General features: G+C 64.6%; 1 protein-coding gene across 4 annotated transcripts in view; it reads right to left on the reverse strand.

The window, feature by feature from the left end:
• Positions 1-21,480, reverse strand: part of LOC102447046 (septin-4-like) — a 57,979-nt gene extending 36,499 nt beyond the window's left edge. For 2 of the 4 annotated variants that reach the window (XR_016347637.1, XR_016347636.1), the window contains exon 1: positions 20,955-21,381. Coding sequence is in view for 2 of the 4 variants with exons in the window: in XM_089772055.1 (XP_089628181.1) it covers positions 20,955-21,206 (252 nt within the window). In the remaining 2 variants the exon portion in view is untranslated. Of the gene's footprint in view, positions 1-20,954; positions 21,382-21,402 lie in introns of those variants that run through there. The other 2 variants (XM_089772056.1, XM_089772055.1) reach the window with 2 other exon arrangements.
• Positions 21,481-22,568: the final 1,088 nt, after the last annotated feature.

The following is a 22,568-nucleotide window of genomic DNA, read 5'->3' on the forward strand; positions in this document are numbered from 1 at the left end:
GCCTGTCGGGGGGGGGGGGGTCTGTATACTCCTGAATGACACAGCCCTACACACATGCTGTGCCTGTCGGGGGGGGGGGGTATGTATACTCCTGAATGATACAGCCCTACACACATGCTGTGCCTGTCGTGGGGGGGGGGGGGGGGGGGTATGTATACTCCTGAATGAGACAGCCCTACACACATGCTGTGCCTGTCGGGAGGGGGGGTCTGTATACCCCCAAATGAGACAGCCCTACACACATGCTGTGCCTGTCGGGGGGGGTCTGTATACCCCCAAATGAGACAGCCCTACACACATGCTGTGCCTGTCGGGGGGGGGGTCTGTATACCCCCAAATGAGACAGCCCTACACACGTGCTGTGCCTGTCGGGGGAGGGGGGGTCTGTATACTCCTGAATGAGACAGCCCTACACACATGCTGTGCCTGTCGGGGGGGGGGGGTCTGTATACTCCTGAATGACACAGCCCTACACACATGCTGTGCCTGTCTGGGGGGGAGGGGTCGGTATAGTCCCGAATGAGACAGCCCTACACACATGCTGTGCCTGTCGGGGGGGGGGCGGGGTCTGTATACTCCTGAATGACACAGCCCTACACACATGCTGTGCCTGTCGGGGGGGGGGGGTCTGTATACTCCTGAATGATACAGCCCTACACACATGCTGTGCCTGTCGTGGGGGGGGGGGTATGTATACTCCTGAATGAGACAGCCCTACACACATGCTGTGCCTGTCTGGGGGGGGGGGTCTGTATACCCCCAAATGAGACAGCCCTACACACATGCTGTGCCTGTCGGAGGGGAGGGGGTCTGTATACCCCCAAATGAGACAGCCCTACACACATGCTGTGCCTGTCTGGGGGGGGGGGGTCTGTATAGTCCCGAATGAGACCGCCCTACACACATGCTGTGCCTGTCGGGGGGGGGGGGGTCTGTATACTCCTGAATGAGACAGCCCTACACACATGCTGTGCCTGTCGGGAGGGGGGGTCTGTATACCCCCAAATGAGACAGCCCTACACACATGCTGTGCCTGTCGGGGGGGGTCTGTATACCCCCAAATGAGACAGCCCTACACACATGCTGTGCCTTTCGGGGGGGGGGGTCGGTATAGTCCCGAATGAGACAGCCCTACACACATGCTGTGCCTGTGGGGGGGGGGGGGGGTCTGTATACTCCTGAATGACACAGCCCTACACACATGCTGTGCCTGTCTGGGGGGGAGGGGTCGGTATAGTCCCGAATGAGACAGCCCTACACACATGCTGTGCCTGTCGGGGGGGGGGGGGGTCTGTATACTCCTGAATGATACAGCCCTACACACATGCTGTGCCTGTCGGGGGGGGGGGGGTATGTATACTCCTGAATGAGACAGCCCTACACACATGCTGTGCCTGTCTGGGGGGGGGGGTCTGTATACCCCCAAATGAGACAGCCCTACACACATGCTGTGCCTGTCGGAGGGGGGGGGGTCTGTATACCCCCAAATGAGACAGCCCTACACACATGCTGTGCCTGTCTGGGGGGGGGGTCTGTATAGTCCCGAATGAGACCGCCCTACACACATGCTGTGCCTGTCGGGGGGGGGGGGGTCTGTATACTCCTGAATGAGACAGCCCTACACACATGCTGTGCCTGTCGGGAGGGGGGGTCTGTATACCCCCAAATGAGACAGCCCTACACACATGCTGTGCCTGTCGGGGGGGGTCTGTATACCCCCAAATGAGACAGCCCTACACACATGCTGTGCATGTCGGGGGGGGGTCTGTATACCCCCAAATGAGACAGCCCTACACACGTGCTGTGCCTGTCGGGGGAGGGGGGGTCTGTATACTCCTGAATGAGACAGCCCTACACACATGCTGTGCCTGTCGGGGGGGGGGGGGTGGTGTCTGTATACTCCCGAATGAGACAGCCCTACACACATGCTGTGCCTGTCGGGGGGGGGGGGGAGGTTTGTATACTCCCGAATGAGACAGCCCTACACACATGCTGTGCCTGTCGGGGGGGGGGGGGTCTGTATACTCCCGAATGAGACAGCCCTACACACATGCTGTGCCTGTTGGGGGGGGGGGGGTCTGTATACTCCCGAATGAGGCAGCCCTACACACATGCTGTGCCTGTGGGGGGGGGGGGAGGTTTGTATACTCCCGAATGAGACAGCCCTACACACATGCTGTGCCTGTCGGGGGGGGGGTCTGTATACCCCCAAATGAGACAGCCCTACACACATGCTGTGCCTGTTGGGGGGGGGGGTCTGTATACTCCCGAATGAGACAGCCCTACACACATGCTGTGCCTGTCGGGGGGGGGGGGTCTGTATACTCCTGAATGACACAGCCCTACACACATGCTGTGCCTGTCTGGGGGGGAGGGGTCGGTATAGTCCCGAATGAGACAGCCCTACACACATGCTGTGCCTGTCGGGGGGGGGGGCGGGGTCTGTATACTCCTGAATGACACAGCCCTACACACATGCTGTGCCTGTCGGGGGGGGGGGGGGTCTGTATACTCCTGAATGATACAGCCCTACACACATGCTGTGCCTGTCGTGGGGGGGGGGGGTATGTATACTCCTGAATGAGACAGCCCTACACACATGCTGTGCCTGTCGGAGGGGGGGGGGTCTGTATACCCCCAAATGAGACAGCCCTACACACATGCTGTGCCTGTCTGGGGGGGGGGGGGTCTGTATAGTCCCGAATGAGACCGCCCTACACACATGCTGTGCCTGTCGGGGGGGGGGGGTCTGTATACTCCTGAATGAGACAGCCCTACACACATGCTGTGCCTGTCGGGAGGGGGGGTCTGTATACCCCCAAATGAGACAGCCCTACACACATGCTGTGCCTGTCGGGGGGGGTCTGTATACCCCCAAATGAGACAGCCCTACACACATGCTGTGCCTTTCGGGGGGGGGGGGTCGGTATAGTCCCGAATGAGACAGCCCTACACACATGCTGTGCCTGTCGGGGGGGGGGGGGTCTGTATACTCCTGAATGACACAGCCCTACACACATGCTGTGCCTGTCTGGGGGGGAGGGGTCGGTATAGTCCCGAATGAGACAGCCCTACACACATGCTGTGCCTGTCGGGGGGGGGGGGGTCTGTATACTCCTGAATGATACAGCCCTACACACATGCTGTGCCTGTCGTGGGGGGGGGGGGGGTATGTATACTCCTGAATGAGACAGCCCTACACACATGCTGTGCCTGTCTGGGGGGGGGGGGGTCTGTATACCCCCAAATGAGACAGCCCTACACACATGCTGTGCCTGTCTGGGGGGGGGGGGTCTGTATAGTCCCGAATGAGACCGCCCTACACACATGCTGTGCCTGTCGGGGGGGGGGGGGTCTGTATACTCCTGAATGAGACAGCCCTACACACATGCTGTGCCTGTCGGGAGGGGGGGTCTGTATACCCCCAAATGAGACAGCCCTACACACATGCTGTGCCTGTCGGGGGGGGTCTGTATACCCCCAAATGAGACAGCCCTACACACATGCTGTGCCTGTCGGGGGGGGGGTCTGTATACCCCCAAATGAGACAGCCCTACACACGTGCTGTGCCTGTCGGGGGAGGGGGGGTCTGTATACTCCTGAATGAGACAGCCCTACACACATGCTGTGCCTGTCGGGGGGGGGGGGTGGTGTCTGTATACTCCCGAATGAGACAGCCCTACACACATGCTGTGCCTGTCGGGGGGGGGGGGGGGGGGGGGAGGTTTGTATACTCCCGAATGAGACAGCCCTACACACATGCTGTGCCTGTCGGGGGGGGGGGGGGGTCTGTATACTCCCGAATGAGACAGCCCTACACACATGCTGTGCCTGTTGGGGGGGGGGGGTCTGTATACTCCCGAATGAGGCAGCCCTACACACATGCTGTGCCTGTGGGGGGGGGGGGAGGTTTGTATACTCCCGAATGAGACAGCCCTACACACATGCTGTGCCTGTCGGGGGGGGGGTCTGTATACCCCCAAATGAGACAGCCCTACACACATGCTGTGCCTGTTGGGGGGGGGGGGTCTGTATACTCCCGAATGAGACAGCCCTACACACATGCTGTGCCTGTCGGGGAGGGGGGTCTGTATACTCCCGAATGAGACAGCCCTACACACATGCTGTGCCTGTCGGGGAGTGGTGGGGGTCTGTATACTCCTGAATGAGACAGCCCTACACACATGCTGTGCCTGTCGGGGAGTGGTGGGGGTCTGTATACTCCCGAATGAGACAGCCCTACACACATGCTGTGCCTGTCGGGGAGTGGTGGGGGTCTGTATACTCCCGAATGAGACAGCCCTACACACATGCTGTGCCTGTTGGGGGGGGGGGGGGTCTGTATACTCCCGAATGAGACAGCCCTACACACATGCTGTGCCTGTCGGGGGGGGGGGGTCTGTATACTCCCGAATGAGACAGCCCTACACACATGCTGTGCCTGTCGTGGGGGGGGGTCTGTATACCCCCAAATGAGACAGCCCTACACACATGTGCCTGTCGGGGGGGGGTCTGTATACTCCCGAATGAGACAGCCCTACACACATGCTGTGCCTGTGGGGGGAGTCTGTGTACCCCCAAATGAGACAGCCCTACACACATGCTGTGCCTGTCGTGGGGGGGGGGGGTCTGTATACCCCCAAATGAGACAGCCCTACACACATGTGCCTGTCGGGGGGGGGGTCTGTATACTCCCGAATGAGACAGCCCTACACACATGCTGTGCCTGTGGGGGGGGTCTGTGTACCCCCAAATGAGACAGCCCTACACACATGCTGTGCCTGTCGGGGGGGGGGGTCTGTATACTCCTGAATGAGACAGCCCTACACACATGCTGTGCCTGTCGGGAGGGGGGGTCTGTATACCCCCAACTGAGACAGCCCTACACACATGCTGTGCCTGTCGGGGGGGATCTGTATACCCCCAAATGAGACAGCCCTACACACATGCTGTGCCTGTCGGGGGGGGGGGGGTCTGTATACCCCCAAATGAGATAGCCCTACACACGTGCTGTGCCTGTCGGGGGAGGGGGGGGTCTGTATACTCCTGAATGAGACAGCCCTACACACATGCTGTGCCTGTCGGGGGGGGTCTGTATACCCCGAAATGAGACAGCCCTACACACATGCTGTTCCTGTCGGGGGGGGGGGGGGGCTGTATACTCCTGAATGAGACAGCCCTACACACATGCTGTGCCTGTTGGGGGGGGGGGTCTGTATACTCCCGAATGAGACAGTCCTACACACATGCTGTGCCTGTCGGGGGGGGGGGGGGGGGGGTGGTGTCTGTATACTCCCGAATGAGACAGCCCTACACACATGCTGTGCCTGTCGGGGGGGGGGGGGGAGGTTTGTATACTCCCGAATGAGACAGCCCTACACACATGCTGTGCCTTTCGGGGGGGTCTGTATACTCCCGAATGAGACAGCCCTACACACATGCTGTGCCTGTCGGGGGGGGGGGGGGGTCTGTATACTCCCGAATGAGACAGCCCTACACACATGCTGTGCCTTTCGGGGGGGGGGGGGGTCTGTATACTCCTGAATGAGACAGCCCTACACACATGCTGTGCCTGTCGGGGGGGGGGGTCTGTATACTCCCGAATGAGGCAGTCCTACACACATGCTGTGCCTGTCGGGGGGGGGGGGGGTCTGTATACTCCCGAATGAGACAGCCCTACACACATGCTGTGCCTGTTGGGGGAGGGGGATCTGTATACTCCCGAATGAGGCAGTCCTACACACATGCTGTGCCTGTCGGGGGGGGGGGGGGTGTCTGTATACTCCCGAATGAGACAGCCCTACACACATGCTGTGCCTGTCCGGGGGGGGGGGGGAGGTTTGTATACTCCCGAATGAGACAGCCCTACACACATGCTGTGCCTGTCGGGGGGGTCTGTATACTCCCGAATGAGACAGCCCTACACACATGCTGTGCCTGTCGAGGGGGGTCTGTATACCCCGAAATGAGACAGTCCTACACACATGCTGTTCCTGTTGGGGGGGGGGGTCTGTATACTCCCGAATGAGACAGCCCTACACACATGCTGTGCCTGTCGGGGAGGGGGGGTCTGTATACTCCCGAATGAGACAGCCCTACACACATGCTGTGCCTGTCGTGGGGGGGGGTCTGTATACTCCCGAATGAGACAGCCCTACACACATGCTGTGCCTGTCGGGGGGGGGGTCTGTATACCCCCAAATGAGACAGCCCTACACACATGCTGTGCGTGTCGGGGGGGGTCTGTATACTCCCAAATGAGACAGCCCTACACACATGCTGTGCCTGTCGGGGGGGGGGGGGGTCTGTATACTCCTGAATGAGACAGCCCTACACACATGCTGTGCCTGTCGGGGGGGGGGGTCTGTATACTCCCAAATGAGAGAGCCCTACACACATGCTGTGCCTGTCTGGGGGGGGGGTCTGTATACTCCCGAATGAGACAGTCCTACACACATGCTGTGCCTGTCGGGGGGGTCTGTGTACCCCCAAATGAGACAGTAGGTGACCGGCGGGGGGCTGTGTTTTCCCCCAGATCTGGGCGCACACAGCCCCCTGGCTGCGGCCTGGGCTCACCACGTGGCGGCTGTCCGTTCTCAGCGCCCTGGGAACTGCCAGTCACAGCCGATCGGATCGAACGGGATCGGCAGCAACTGCAGCCCTGGCTGGAGGCAGCGTCACGCAGAGAATTAGCTGGGCTGCACCACAACCAGCCCCCCGGGAGTCACCTCCACAGCCATGGGCAGGGACAGGACTTGCCCCCCCGCCCCAGCAACAGCATCAGCTCTACCAGCCGATGCCGCAGCATCCCACCCGCGGAGGCCTCGCTCCCCCCGCTGCTTCACGGCAGCACATGCACACACACAGAGACGCACACAGACACACACACAGACGCAGAGACACGCACACACAGACACGTGCACACACACACACACACACACACACACACACATCTGCATACACAGATGCGTCCACACGCATACACAGATGCACATGCACACACAGACACAGATGTGTGCATAAACAGACACGCACCCAGATGCGCACACGCACATCCAGACACAGACAGATGCTTGAGTGCGCGCACACACACACACACACACACACACACAGACCCGCACAGACACACACATACACAGGCGCGTGCACACAGACACAGACACACACACACAGACACACACGCGCACACACGCAGACGCAGAGACGCACACACACAGACGCACGCGCACACGCACACACAGACGTACGCGCGCACACACACACACACAAATGTATGCACGCGCACACACACACACACAGAAGTACGCACGCGCACACACTGACATGCGCGTGCACACACATACAGACGCGCACACACACACATACAGACCTGCGCGCACACACACACACAGACGTACACACGCACGCACACACAGACGCAGGCGCACACAAATACACACAGACGCGCGCACACAGACACAGAGACAGACACAGACACACACGCGCACACACGCAGACGCAGAGACACACACACAGACGCACACGCGCGCACACAGACACACAGAAGTGCGCAAACACACAGATGTATGAGCGCACACTCACACACACAACGTACGCGCACACAAACACACACAGACGTGCGCGCGCAGACACACGCACGCACACACACACACAGGCATGCGCGCACACACAGACACACAGACGTGCGCGCACGCACACACACACACAGGCATGCGCGCACACACAGACACACAGACGTGCGCGCGCGCACACACACACAGACGTGCGCGCACACACACACACACAGACGTGCGCGCGCAGACACACAGACGTGCGCGCGCACACACACACAGACGTGCGCGCGCACACGTACACAGAGACGAGCGCGCACACGCACACACACAGATGTGCGCGCACACACACACAGACACGCACGCACACACACACACACACACACACAGAGACGAGCACGCACACACGCACACACAGACGCGCGCGCACACACGCACACACAGACGTGCACACACACACAGATGCGCGCGCACACACACACACAGACGCGTGCGCACACACACACACAGAGATGCGTGCGCACACACACACAGATGCACGCACACACAGACGCACGCACACACACACGCGCGCGCACACACACACAGACGTGCGCGCACACACACACATTCACGCGCACACACACACGCACACACACTCAGACAGACAAACACACACACACAGACGCGTGCGCACGCACACACACACAGACACGCACACACACAGACGTGCGCGCGAACACACACACAGACGTGCACGCACGCACACACAGACGCACGCACACACACACACACAGACACGTGCGCACGCGCACACACACACAGACATGCACACGCACACACAGACGCACGCACACACACACACACAGACACGCGCGCACGCGCACACACACACAGACGTGCACGCACACACACAGACACAGACACAGACACGCGCGCACGCGCACACACACACAGACGTGCACGCACACACACACGAGCGTTTGCCTCGGTGCTGCAGCACAGCCCTGCCCTTCAGCCAGGCGAGCGGGTGCCCCTGGAATGCCCAATCCAGCAGAGGCCCCTGCCGTGGACTCCGCCAACCCCCCCAGCGCCGGGCGGGGGAAGCGCAGCCAGCGGGCCAGCCTGGGTCAGGCCGGTGCAGTGCTCCTCCGGCCGTGGCTCTGCGCTCCGCTGCCGTAGAACCCCCAGCCGCTGGCTCAGCAGGGGCCAGCCCAAGCCCAAGGTCCACACGGCTGCTCGGAGCCCCCAGCCCAGTTGCTCCATGCTCATGCTCTGAGCTCTCACCCAGCAGGCGGTGCTGGGGGCAGCCCCTTCCCGCCAGCGGGGCAGAGCGCACAGGGCAGGAGAGGGAGACCAGGGCAGGGCCCGGCCCCGGGGATGGGAGGGGGACGCGTCTCTGGGCACAGCGCAGGGAACCGCCTGGACAGGGGGCCCCGGCCGGCTTCCCGGAGAGCCGTGCAGGGCCAGCTCCCCTGACGGAGCCGCCGGGACGGGGTGTGGGCAGCCTGGGCCATGCACCCCCCGGCAGCAGGGCCCGACTCCATACTCCACCTGCGGCTGGCGCTCTGGCTGGGCGCTGGAGGCCATGTCGGAGCCTGGGGATGTCCCAGGGTGAAATGGGGATTGCCGCTGCCCGGGCTCGTTAAGGGGGCGGGGCTGGCACTGGCAGAGCTCCGCCCTCCAGGGGAGCCACCACTCACAGCAGCAGGTGCAAACAGTCCCAGACAGGGAGGGTAGCTGGGCTGTGGCTCCCGACATAGCCACACTGGCTCAGCCACAGGCCACCGAGTCGCTCGTCACGCGCTAACGCACGTCCCACCCGCCGTGTCCCGCCGAGCCGCTCGTCACGCACGAACGCACATCCCACCCGCCGTGTCCCGCTGAGCCGCTCGTCACGCGCTAACGCACGTCCCCCCCCGCTGAGCCGCTCATCACGCGCTAACGCACGTCCCACCCGCCGTGTCCCGCCGAGCCGCTCGTCACGCACTAACGCACGTTCCCCCCCGCCGAGCCGCTCGTCACGCACGAACGCACATCCCACCCGCCGTATCCCGCTGAGCCGCTCGTCACGCGCTAACGCACGTCCCCCCCGCCGAGTCCCTCGTCACGCGCTAACGCACGTTCCCCCCGCCGAGCCGCTCGTCACGCGCTAACGCACGTTCCCCCCTCGCCGAGTCGCTCGTCACGCACTAACGCATGTTCCCCCCCGCCGAGCCGCTCGTCACGCACTAACGCACGTCCCCCCCGCCGTGTCCCATCGAGCTGCTCGTCACGCACTAACGCACGTCTCCCCCACCGAGCCACTCGTCATGCACTAACGCACGTTCCCCCCCGCCGAGCCGCTCGTCACGCACTAACGCACGTCCCCCCCGCCGTGTCCCGCCGAGCCGCTCGTCACGCACTAACACACGTCCCCCCTGCCGTGTCCCGCCGAGCCGCTCGTCACGCACTAACGCACGTCCCCCCCGCCGAGTCCCTCGTCACGCGCTAACGCACGTTCCCCCCGCCGAGCCGCTCGTCACGCGCTAACGCATGGACCCCCCCGCCGAGCCACTGGTCACGCACTAACGCACGTTCCCCCCTCGCCGAGCCGCTCGTCACGCACTAACGCACGTCCCCCCCCGCCGAGCCGCTCGTCACGCGCTAACGCACGTCCCCCCCCGCCGAGCCGCTCGTCACGCACTAACGCACGTCCCCCCCCGCCGAGCCGCTCGTCACGCACTAACGCACGTCCCCCCCGCCGAGCCGCTCGTCACGCACTAACGCACGTCCCCCCCCGCCGAGTCGCTCGTCACGCACTAACGCACGTCTCCCCTGCCGTGTCCCGCCGAGCCGCTCGTCACGCACTAACGCACGTCCCCCCCGCCGAGCCGCTCGTCACGCACTAACGCACGTCTCCCCTGCCGTGTCCCGCCGAGCCGCTCGTCACGCACTAACGCACGTCCCCCCCGCCGAGCCGCTCGTCACGCGCTAACGCACGTCCCCCCCCGCCGAGCCGCTCGTCACGCGCTAACGCACGTCCCCCCCGCCGAGCCGCTCGTCACGCACTAACGCACGTCCCCCCCGCCGAGCCGCTCGTCACGCACTAACGCACGTCTCCCCTGCCGTGTCCCGCCGAGCCGCTCGTCACGCACTAACGCACGTCCCCCCCTGCCGAGCCGCTCGTCACGCACTAACGCACGTCCCCCCCCGCCGAGCCGCTCGTCACGCACTAACGCACGTCCCCCCCGCCGAGCCGCTCGTCACGCACTAACGCACGTCTCCCCTGCCGTGTCCCGCCGAGCCGCTCGTCACGCACTAACGCACGTCTCCCCTGCCGTGTCCCGCCGAGCCGCTCGTCACGCGCTAACGCACGTCCCCCCCGCCGAGCCGCTCGTCACGCGCTAACGCACGTCCCCCCCGCCGAGTCCCTCGTCACGCGCTAACGCACGTCCCCCCCGCCGAGCCGCTCGTCACGCACTAACGCACGTCCCCCCCCGCCGTGTCCCGTCGAGCTGCTCGTCACGCACTAACGCACGTCTCCCCCACCGAGCCACTCGTCATGCACTAACGCACGTTCCCCCCCGCCGAGCCGCTCGTCACGCACTAACGCACGTCCCCCCCGCCGTGTCCCGCCGAGCCGCTCGTCACGCACTAACACACGTCCCCCCTGCCGTGTCCCGCCGAGCTGCTCGTCACGCACTAACGCACGTCCCCCCCCGCCGAGCCGCTCGTCACGCACTAACGCACGTCCCCCCCGCCGAGTCCCTCGTCACGCGCTAACGCACGTTCCCCCCGCCGAGCCGCTCGTCACGCGCTAACGCACGGACCCCCCCGCCGAGCCACTGGTCACGCGCTAACGCACGTTCCCCCCGCCGAGCCGCTCGACACGCACTAACGCACGTTCCCCCCTCGCCGAGTCGCTCGTCACGCACTAACGCACGTTCCCCCCTCGCCGAGTCGCTCGTCACGCGCTAACGCACGTTCCCCCCCGCCGAGCCGCTCGTCACGCGCTAACGCACGTTCCCCCCCGCCGAGCCGCTCGACACGCGCTAACGCACGTCCCCCTCGCCGAGCCGCTCGTCACGCGCTAACGCACGTCCCCCCCCGCCGAGCCGCTCGTCACGCGCTAACGCACGTCCCCCCCCGCCGAGCCGCTCGTCACGCGCTAACGCACGTCCCCCCCGCCGAGCCGCTCGTCACGCGCTAACGCACGTCCCCCCCGCCGAGCCGCTCGTCACGCGCTAACGCACGTCCCCCCCCGCCGAGCCGCTCGTCACGCGCTAACGCACGTCCCCCCCGCCGAGCCGCTCGTCACGCGCTAACGCACGTCCCCCCCGCCGAGCCGCTCGTCACGCGCTAACGCACGTCCCCCCCGCCGAGCCGCTCGTCACGCGCTAACGCACGTCCCCCCCGCCGAGCCGCTCGTCACGCGCTAACGCACGTCCCCCCCCGCCGAGCCGCTCGTCACGCGCTAACGCACGTCCCCCCCCGCCGAGCCGCTCGTCACGCGCTAACGCACGTCCCTCCCGCCGAGCCGCTCGTCACGCGCTAACGCACGTCCCCCCCGCCGAGCCGCTCGTCACGCACTAACGCACGTTCCCCCCCGCCGAGCCGCTCGTCACGCACTAACGCACGTCCCCCCCGCCGAGCCGCTCGTCACACGCTAACGCACGTCCCCCCCCGCCGAGCCGCTCGTCACGCACTAACGCACGTCCCCCCCGCCGAGCCGCTCGTCACACGCTAACGCACGTCCCCCCCCGCCGAGCCGCTCGTCACACGCTAACGCACGTCCCCCCCATCACGCACTAACACACGTCCCCCCAGGGCTCCCCGGGGTCCTGACAGATGGTCACTCCGGCCCCAGGCCAGGCAGGAAACGCCAGAACTGCAGCTCCCTGCACAATCCCAATTGGGCGTCTGGGGCGTCTGTGCAGAGCTAGGCACCTCCCACGCGCCGATGCCAGGGCGTCCCACGTGAGAGAAGGGGTCTGGTCAGCAGGAGGTGTCTGCACACGGCTGAGGCAAGAGCCCTGCCTTGCCTTAGCCAGGACTTCCCCTGGCGCATGTCCTTACCCCTGCGCCCTGCGCGGCTGTGATATGGGGCCCAGACTGGCAGGGGGAAGGCCGGGGCTGCAGGGAGCGAGTCGCTCCCCTGAGGTGTGACGTAGTGGGGGTACCTGCTGGCTCTGGGGTAACCCCCACTGGCTGCTGTGGGTACCACGACCCAGCAAAACAGGATGAGTCACTATGCAAACCAGTGGCCAGACACCCCCCATGGAGAGGAACAAAGGAAGGTGGATGCTGCCCTGGCTGGGGGGCAGGGCTGGAAGAGGGTTAGTTAGTTGCTGGCTGTCTGGGAGCATGGAGGAGACAGCCTAGGGAAAGGGGCTGGAGTTTAGGGGCCCAGTCTCCCCCATCTCAAGGGGGCCTGAGGCATCCTAGCCCAGATCTGTGACCAGATTACATCTGTGCTGTGCTGTATCCTGGAGAGGCAATAAACTTCCTCTATTCCACCGGCTGGTGCAGTCTGTTTGTGCCATTTCGGGGTGCAGGAGATGGGGAACCCCCAACGTGCCGTCACATGAGGAAACCAGGAACAACCCGTCCCCCAGCCCCGCCGGGCCGGCACAGCACCCGTCCCTAGGGGAGCCCAGTCCCGCCGGGCCGGCACAGGACCCGTCCCTAGGGGAGCCCAGTCCCGCCGGGCCGGCACAGGACCCATCCCTAGGGGAGCCCAGTCCCGCCGGGCCGGCACAGCACCCGTCCCTAGGGGAGCCCAGTCCCGCCGGGCCGGCACAGGACCCGTCCCTAGGGGAGCCCAGTCCCGCCGGGCCGGCACAGGACCCGTCCCTAGGGGAGCCCAGTCCCGCCGGGCCGGCACAGGACCCGTCCCTAGGGGAGCCCAGTCCCGCCGGGCCGGCACAGCACCCGTCTCTAGGGGAGCCCAGTCCCGCCGGGCCGGCACAGGACCTGTCCCTAGGGGAGCCCAGTCCCGTCGGGCTGGCACAGCACCCGTCTCTAGGGGAGCCCAGTCCCGCCGGGCCGGCACAGGACCCGTCCCTAGGGGAGCCCAGTCCCGCCGGGCCGGCACAGCACCCGTCTCTAGGGGAGCCCAGTCCCGCCGGGCCGGCACAGGACCTGTCCCTAGGGGAGCCCAGTCCCGTCGGGCCGGCACAGCACCCGTCTCTAGGGGAGCCCAGTCCCGCCGGGCCGGCACAGGACCCGTCCCTAGGGGAGCCCAGTCCCGCCGGGCCGGCACAGCACCCGTCCCTAGGGGAGCCCAGTCCCGTCGGGCTGGCACAGCACCCGTCCCTAGGGGAGCCCAGTCCCGTCGGGCTGGCACAGCACCCGTCTCTAGGGGAGCCCAGTCCCGCCGGGCCGGCACAGGACCTGTCCCTAGGGGAGCCCAGTCCCGCCGGGCCGAACGTGGCCCTGGCCGCGGGCAGCGAGTTACCTGGGACAGTGGCCGCAGCGGAGCACAGAGGAGCTGGGCCTACCAGGGCAGCCCGCAGCCCCGCAGGAGTCTGCGTGCGGCCGTGAGGCATTTAGCTCCCGCTGCCCCTGCGCTGGAATGTCCTGGTCCCGCCTGCACCGCATTTCCCCGCCAGCTTCCGTATAGCCCAGGCCCATGCCCAGGGCTACAGACCCGCGTGCTGCAGCGGGTCAGGCGGCACCCGCGTATTCTGGGGACGCCCCGTGGCCACCGAGATAGGGAGGCCGCTGCTGTGGCCGTGCGCTGGCCTGGCTGCCCGTCGCTGCGTCAGGCGGAAGGGGTCTGGCCCGCCGTGGGAAGGGGGCGTTTGCTCTCCCGCACCAGCCTGGCGCGCAGGAAGAGCTGGACAGTCCCGCTCCCAAGGCAAAGGCAGCTCAGCGCCGTCCCCACTGGCCACTCGGCACTGCTGAGATGCAGCCTCTGCTGGGGTGGAGCTGGACATGGCCAGAGTGCCAGCGGCTCCCTGCTCTAATGGAGAGGGGCAATGGGGCCTCCGTGTCCCGCTGGCAGAGCGGGCGCCTGAGGAGGCTGCCAGGTGGCAGGGAGGGGAGCCGGCCGCTCCTTGCTGAGCACTTCCCCAGGCCCTGCACGCCGGACGTCCACCACTGGCAGCATCACGCCCTCACCTCACAGATGGAGAAACTGAGGCATGGTGACTCCAGGGAGTCAGTGGCAGACGGGGTCTAGGACAGTGTCCTGGCTCACAGTCCTGTGCTCTGGCCCCTGCTGAGCCCGGTCTGCAAAGCAAGGGGGGCCCAGAGCTGGGCCCAGCCAGCCTGCAGCAGCTGTTTGCAGAGAACGGACGTGTGCACCTTCAGCCCCAGTGACATTCGCACAGCGCAACAGACCCCCAGGTCTCCCTGGCCCGGGCTCAGGCCTGCCGCAGGGCAAGCAGCTGGAACATCTCTGCCCAGCCGGCCTTGCCAGCAGAAGACGGGGAGCCAGAGCCACCCTGAGATCTTCTCCCGGACCTTTCCCGAGACAGCCCCCGCCCCCGCGAGCCCCAGGAACTGAGCCCCTGCCAGTCACGCCCAGCCGCAGGAGCCCACGGGCACAGCGCCCTTTACCCAGCTCCCAGAGAAAGCAGCTGATCCCAGAGCCCTGGGCTGGGACCTGGTACCCCTGTGTGGCGGTGCCTTGGGATTCTCCCGACTCCTGCACCCCCATAATGGCCTGAACAGACTCCCCCAGCCAGTAGAATAGAGGGGGTTTATTGCTCCTCCAGGATACAGCCCAGTGCAGATGTCATCTGGTTCCAGGGCAGGCCTAGGATGCCTCAGCCCCCCTTGAGATGGGGGCGACTGGGCCCCTAAATCCCAGCCCGTTGCTTAGGCTGCTTCCTCCATGATTCCAGCCAGAAACTAAAACTCTCTTCCAGCCCTGCCCCCAGCCAGGTGCCGGTCTCCGCCCCCCTCCCTTTGTGTCTCCCTGGGAGGCTGAGCCGGGGTGTCTGGGTTAACACACATTTGGGAGAGTCAGCGAGAATCTCCCATCCCGGCGCAGGGGGACCCCGGGGCAGAGAGCAGACAGCCCCCCCCCCCCCGCGCCTCACCTTGCACCTGTGATCTAATGGCAGGCAGCAACTTCTGCCTCTTGCTGCGTGGCCAGGGCATGTTGGAGACTGCTACCCTGCTGGCTAGTCCGGCTGGGGCTGGAGCAGATGGTTTTCCTGTGGCATCAGGAATGTCACCATGGGCACAGTGACACTGTTTTGTTTTTCGAAGAAGGTATGCAAATTATGCTCTGGAAGAGGATTTTCCAATATTTGGCCCATCTACACGGGGTCAAATGTCGGAAAAAAACCCTCTATTGGAAGCCCCTTGTTCCTTGTAAAACGAGGTGTACAGAAAAAAACCGGAAGAAGATATGCAAATACGAGTGTAATTTGCATACCTTCTTTGAAAAACAGAACCCAGTGTAGCTGTACCCTAAAAACAGCAGCCCCATCAAGGGTCTCAGCTCTTTTCACAGTGCCAAAGCAAACTGCAGACAGACCCTACACAAATGTAGCAAACCGATATACGAACTCTATACAGATCATGCACAACAGTGAAATGCAGCCACCTCTGGGGTGGGATGCAGCAGCAGTTTAACAGCGCACAGCACCAGAGCAGACCATGAAGAGCAAGACCCAAAGGAAATGGCAGGGTTAGCGTATGGAATCCCCAGGGTGGCATTTTCTCAGGACAGGAAGGTAAACCCCCCTCCTGTTGGCAAGTGCGCTGGGGGTCGCTCATGCCCACCTGTGGGCACAGCCTTGGCTGGCACTACCTCAGGAGCAGCCTGGCAGCTGGTGAGGGGAGTCAAAGTCCTTTGCTCCACCCCCTGGGTACCCTGAATTTGGCTCCAGTTCGTCACCCAAAGCCCCGGCTCCTATGCAAGCTCACAGGACCCCAAACGACCGTGGTGGCCGCCCCAGCAGTGGGGTCAGAACGAGGGTTGAGGAATGGGCGTGCCCAGCAGAGCCTCAGCTGCCATTGTGCTTCCTGGCTCCAGCCAGCCGTCTGAGCCAGCAGGGGAGCACCCCACTGCCCTGCCCCCCGCGGCCCAGTCGCTCCCTGCCCCTCAGTCTGGCCTCTGAGCTCCTTTGGCCAGCTTGAAAACCACAGGGCAGTGAGAACAGGGGCTACCTTAGTCCTGGTGGGGACCCACACGCTTCCCTGCCTCGTGCATTGCGAGGCCACGGGACCCAGCCGTGCCCTGAGGCCCAGTATCGACAGCCCTTGTCATTGCATCAGGTCACTGCTGCTCTTCTGCACGTCCCGTCTGCGCCCGTCAGGCCTCGCTGGGGATGTGAGTACGAGCCCCGCTCCCTCTCACAGGCTCCCCTTTGCTCTCACTGCACGAGGGGGTCCAGAGGAGCCGCCCTCCAGCCGGCAGCCCCCAGAGACACGGGGCCAAAAGGGCCAGGAGCCTGCGAGGACGAACAGTGGGAGCAAAAGGGATCGGACGTCTCTATCTGGCCTGGGGACGGTGGCTGCAGGGCCCCCGGTGTCCTGTCCTGTGCCCACAGATCAAGGAGCTTAGTGAACTGAAGACAGTTCAGAGAAGTGTTGAGAACTCGTCTGAGAACATCCAAGCGGCCAGACGGGGTCAGAGCAAAGACCCGTCCAAGCCAGGGTCCTGTCTGCCCACAGTGGCCAATGCCAGGGTCCCGGAGGGAGGGACCCCGCGACAGCTGCCCCACTACTCTCCATCAGGTCACCAGTTCTCAGCTTTGGCAGGTCCCTCCCTGCCTTGAATTCCCACCAGTGCACCTGCTCCCTCGCGTCCCACTCAGCCCCCAAAGGCAGTCAGGAGCAGGTCGGCGCGTGGCTCCCTCGTGCCTGTCACAGCTCTGGGCTGTCGTGTTTCCTCAAAGTGCTGCCCCCAGCCCGCCCCAAGGCACTGCCGCAGCCTCCATCTCTCAAGAGCACAACTGACAAGATGGAATTTCCTAACCGCAAAACCCCACAGGCCCTGGGACAAGCTGGCCTCATCCCTTCTCATGCACCGCCCCCGGAAAGGCACGGAGCCCAGAGCAGCCCTGCACTGGTGCCGCTCCCTAGCATTCACCAGACAACTCTGCTGCGGCTGACAAGAGGGAGAAGCCAGCTCCCCCGCGAGCTGCAGGCTTAGTGGCACAGACAAGCAGGGCTAAGCAAGGAAACAGCCGAGAGCCCTTCCCAGCCCTCGTTCGCCCTTCGGGAGCCCCCTGGGACCTGCTCACAACCCTTGACACTGCAGCTGGAGGACTGACCCCCAAGGCGTGGGGTCTGCAACAGCCGGAGAGGAGCCAAGCCGATTACAGCACATTCCCCCAAGTGCCTTTTATCCTCTTCAGCGACTTCACGGCTTGTGCTGGCACTTACACAGGGCTCCCTGACCCGCACACCCTCCCCTCCCCCGGCAGCCACTGGCGCTGCAGTGACCTAGATCTGCCAGTGCCCCAGGGCTGCCATCCCTTCGGGGCGGGCCCTGTTCTGCGCTGAATTTCAGGGCAGCTCTGTGCTCTGCGCGAGGGCAGACTAGATCATCACAGTGGTTCCTTCTGGCTTTGGAAGGGACGGGAAGGGTCTGGATACATGGTTGGCCAGCAAGCCCTGTGGGGCATGGTGTAATTTTGCGAGCTGCCTGGGTCCTCTGCCTGCGAAGAGCAATGCCAGGGCGGGCACCTCACCCCCATGCTCTGCGGCGAAGGGTGATGGAAAGAGGGTTTCACTGTTCTGCAGTCCCATTAACCTGACTGCCTGATGCAGCCTCCCCAAGCATGACACCCCTCAATGCATTAGAATTTGACAGCTCTGCCTATTGGCGCTGCACGTCTCCGTAAGCCATGCCTGGACTGCGGAAAAGGTCGACACTGCGGCGGTTGAGTATTGGGCGGTTGATTTAGCGGGTCTAGTGAAGACCAACTAAATTGATCACTGAGGACACCCTGTCAGCGCAGGTTCTTACTCCTATTGCAAATATGGCGCCAAAGCTTGGCTTAAGGAACGTCAACTCAGGAGGTTTTTATGTAGCTGGAATTGTGTATCTTTAGCTGACCTTAGGCTGTCCGGTGGGCCTGGCCTTAGTCTCCACCCTGTGTTTAGCAGGGAAGTACAGGCCTCATGGGGGCTGGGTGTCTATGGTTCAAGGGAACTTGCAGTAATCCACAGCATCCTCATCTAGCTGTAGACGTGCAACCCACTGCTCATTTGATCTGGACTCCAGGGAGGGTGGGGCTGCACGCAAGTGAGAAGCAAAAATACCCAAACAAACCCTCACTGACATAGTCCCCAACTGAGGAGGAGAGAGACTCTCCTCCCATTCCCCTGGCACACCGGAGCCTATGGGGCCTGGGTTGGAGTCCCTGGGCCTGCGGTGTCCCACACCTGCTTTACTGTGCAACGATGAAAGCATCACTGGATGCAGCTCCCCCCCCAGCCAGACAAGTTCCGCCGCTCCCCCCCCAGCCAGACAAGTTCCATCGCCCCCCCCCGCCAGACAAGTTCCGCCACTTCCCCCGCAGCCAGACAAGTTCCGCTGCTTCCCCCCCAGCCAGACAAGTTCCGCCGCTCCCCACCCCAGCCAGACAAGTTCCGCCACTTCCCCCGCAGCCAGACAAGTTCCGCCGCTCCCCCCCCAGCCAGACAAGTTCCGCTGCTCCCCCCAGCCAGACAAGTTCCGCCGCTCCCCACCCCAGCCAGACAAGTTCCGCCGCTCCCCCCCAGCCAGACAAGTTCCGCCGCTCCCCCCCAGCCAGACAAGTTCCGCCGCTCCCCCCCAGCCAGACAAGTTCCGCCGCTCCCCCCCAGCCAGACAAGTTCCGCCGCTCCCCCCCAGCCAGACAAGTTCCGCCGCTCCCCACCCCAGCCAGACAAATTCCGCCGCTCCCCCCAGCCAGACAAGTTCCGCTGCTTCCCCCCCAGCCAGACAAGTTCCGCCGCTCCCCCCCAGCCAGACAAGTTCCGCCGCTCCCCCCCAGCCAGACAAGTTCCGCCGCTCCCCCCCAGCCAGACAAGTTCCGCCGCTCCCCCCCAGCCAGACAAGTTCCGCCGCTTCCCCCCCAGCCAGACAAGTTCCGCCGCTCCCCCCAGCCAGACAAGTTCCGCCGCTCCCCACCCCAGCCAGACAAATTCCGCCGCTCCCCCCAGCCAGACAAGTTCCGCTGCTTCCCCCCCAGCCAGACAAGTTCCGCTGCTTCCCCCCCAGCCAGACAAGTTCCGCTGCTTCCCCCCCAGCCAGACAAGTTCCGCCGCTCCCCCCCAGCCAGACAAGTTCCGCCGCTCCCCCCCAGCCAGACAAGTTCCGCCGCTCCCCCCAGCCAGACAAGTTCCGCCGCTCCCCCCCAGCCAGACAAGTTCTGCTGCTCCCCCTCAGACAGACAAGTTCCGCCGTTCCCCCCCAGTCAGACAAGTTCTGCTGCTCCCCTCCCCTAGCCAGACAAGTTCCGCCGCTCCCCCCCCAGCCAGACAAGTTCCGCCGCTCCCCCCCAGCCAGACAAGTTCTGCTGCTCCCCCTCAGCCAGACAAGTTCCGCCGTTCCCCCCCAGCCAGACAAGTTCTGCTGCTCCCCTCCCCTAGCCAGACAAGTTCTGCTGCTCCCCTCCCCTAGCCAGACAAGTTCTGCTGCTCCCCTCCCCCAGCCAGACAAGTTCCAGCAGCAGAACCTTTTGCCTGGTGCTGGTGCAAATGGCGAGAACCACCAGCTCAACTCTCCAGCTGAGCACCCGGTGCAAACACTTCGGAAGCCCAACCTGCAATCTGCAAATTGCATCCATTTGCTCTGAAAGTAAATCCGGGTCCCACAGGTCCAGCTCCACAGGGACTTTTCTAATGGCAGCTGCTCTCTAGCTTAGCCCTCCATTGGTTCCTATGTCGGCCGGAGGGGCGCTCTCCTGGGCTGGCAGATCAGCCCCCCAACCCAGCCAGGTGTCGCTTTGGTCCCAGGAGATTTGCGGAGAAGGTGGCTGGCACTTCAACGCTCCAGAAACAAACTTCCCTTGGAGCCCCCCTCCTGGAGCAGCTTCCCTCTGGCCCAGAAAGGGGAGAGCACCCGACTCGGGGCCAGCACACGCCTGCCTGGGGCCCACTGCTCAGACCCGGGCCACCTCTGGCTGCCAGCCCCTGGGGGTGACGGAGTCGCATCCAGAACAGGCACGAGCAGGAGCCACACTCCCCAGCAGGACACCAGCTCTCCAGCCCTGGGCTTTCCTAGGAGGCTGCCGCCAGCTGGTGTCCCTCAACCTGAAGCTACCAAGAGCTGCCGCCTGTGTCCTGCTGCCAGAAGCCCCTGGGCCTGCAGGCCTGGAGGAGCCATTAACAAGGCTGGGGCTGCTGGCCCTGAGGCTGCTCCCCAGGAGGGGGGGCGAGGGGGTCTGTCAGTGTTTCTCCTTCAGGGACTCCCACGGCGGGAGGCACGGTGATGGGCACGGGCCGGACTGCAGGCTGGCGCTGATCCGTGTGCGCAGCCCAGGGACTCACCTTCCTGGCCCAGCTGCAGGGCTCCTGTTCGCTCGCCAGGTGCGTCAGTGGAGCCAGGCCCTGCCCGGTGGGGCTGCGCCTGGGGGCCTGGGTCCCGATCCCGGGATGCTCGGCGGGGCAGGGCGACAAGGACTCAGAGCCCCAGGCTCCGGGTGGGCACTTCTCCCCCGGCCCCGGGGGGCTGCCGGCTCGGCAGGAACCCTGGCCGGGGACAGCTCTGAGCTGGCGCCCGCTGCGCGGGGCCCGGAGCATCCCCAGGTAGGTGAGCAGCTACCGCGGGGCCAGGACCCGGGCCTGGGCTTCACCTCCCCCTTCTGCGCCCCCGCCCCGGTTCCCCAGCGCCCGGCTCGGAGCCCGCTGCCCGGCGCATCCGCGGCCAGGGAGCCGCCGGCTCCGCCAAGGGCGAGTGCAGGTGGGAGCCCCCCGCGCCGCGCGCCCCCGGGCTCACCATGGCGCAGCTCCAGGGACCGCGCACGGGCTGGGCGCGCAGGACCGGCGGGGCCGGCTGCAGTCGGCGGGTCACGTGGCGCGGGGGGGCGGGAGGGAGGCAGCCGGCCCGGCCGGCGGAGCCGACCCCCGGCTCCCCATCGTCCCCGCCCGCTGCGGGCACAAGCCGGGACCGCGGGACCCAGCTCTCTTCGGGCCTCCAGCACAAGTTTCCCAAAGCGCCCGAGTGATTTAGGCGCCGTTGACGGGCGATTTAGGCACTTGGGAGCCTAAACCCCATTGACAGCCAGCGCCCCACTCCCTCGGTCCCAGCGAGGCGGCACTTGGCTGTGCCCCAGGCTGCCTGCCCAGCACTCCTGGCTGGGGGGCCCTAGAGCCCACGGAAGGGTGGGGTGGGATGGGATTTTGGAGGCACCCTGAACACAGGGGATCCCCCATTGGCAGAGCCAGTGAGGCTGCAGGACAAAGGGGTCCTGAGGCAGGGCTCATCTGCATGGTCCTGAATGTCCCTGTGCAGCCCCAAGGGAGGCCTGTGCTACACCAGGGCCCGGGGCTCCTCCCACCCCCACCCCGCCAGCCGCCGGAGAAGACCTGGCAGTACCTGCTGCGTGGGAACAGGGAACGGGCCAGGACCTCTCCACCCTGCACTGCAGCCTGGATAACACGCTTGGCAGCCATGGAGCTGGCCTGAGCCAGTGTGTAGCACACACGGCTCATTCCATGCTCTGCCACATGGGCTAGGCACTCAGTCGCCTCGTGCCTCAGTTTCCCATTGGTGCAGTGGGGACAATAGCCCTGACCTCCCTCCCAGCAGTGTGAGACTAGAGCCAACCCTGGCACTGCAGCTTGGCGCTGGCCGAGGGATCAGGCTGCCTGCCTGGTTTGCTGGGGACACGATGCCTCAGTATTCTCTGTGCCCACTGCCCAGCTGCAGCCTTCCACGCCGCGCAGCGCTGCTCTGGGCCGGGGGAGCATGGCCCCACTTATCTGGGTCTGGGCTCATTTCAGGAAGAAGGGGGCGGCTCCCGTGCCTGGCCCAGCCCTGTGTGTATCTGGCTAGCTGGTTCAGCTGGGCACGGCCTAGCTTAGCATCGATATTAACACTGGAGCCAGGACAGAGCCTTATTCCTCTTGGGGGGAAGGGCTCACGGGCTCTGAACCCCCCTT

Source organism: Pelodiscus sinensis, chromosome 21, assembly GCF_052426305.1.
Source record: "Pelodiscus sinensis isolate ZL-2025 chromosome 21, ASM5242630v1, whole genome shotgun sequence".
In the NCBI taxonomy this organism is placed as follows: Eukaryota; Metazoa; Chordata; order Testudines; family Trionychidae; genus Pelodiscus; species Pelodiscus sinensis.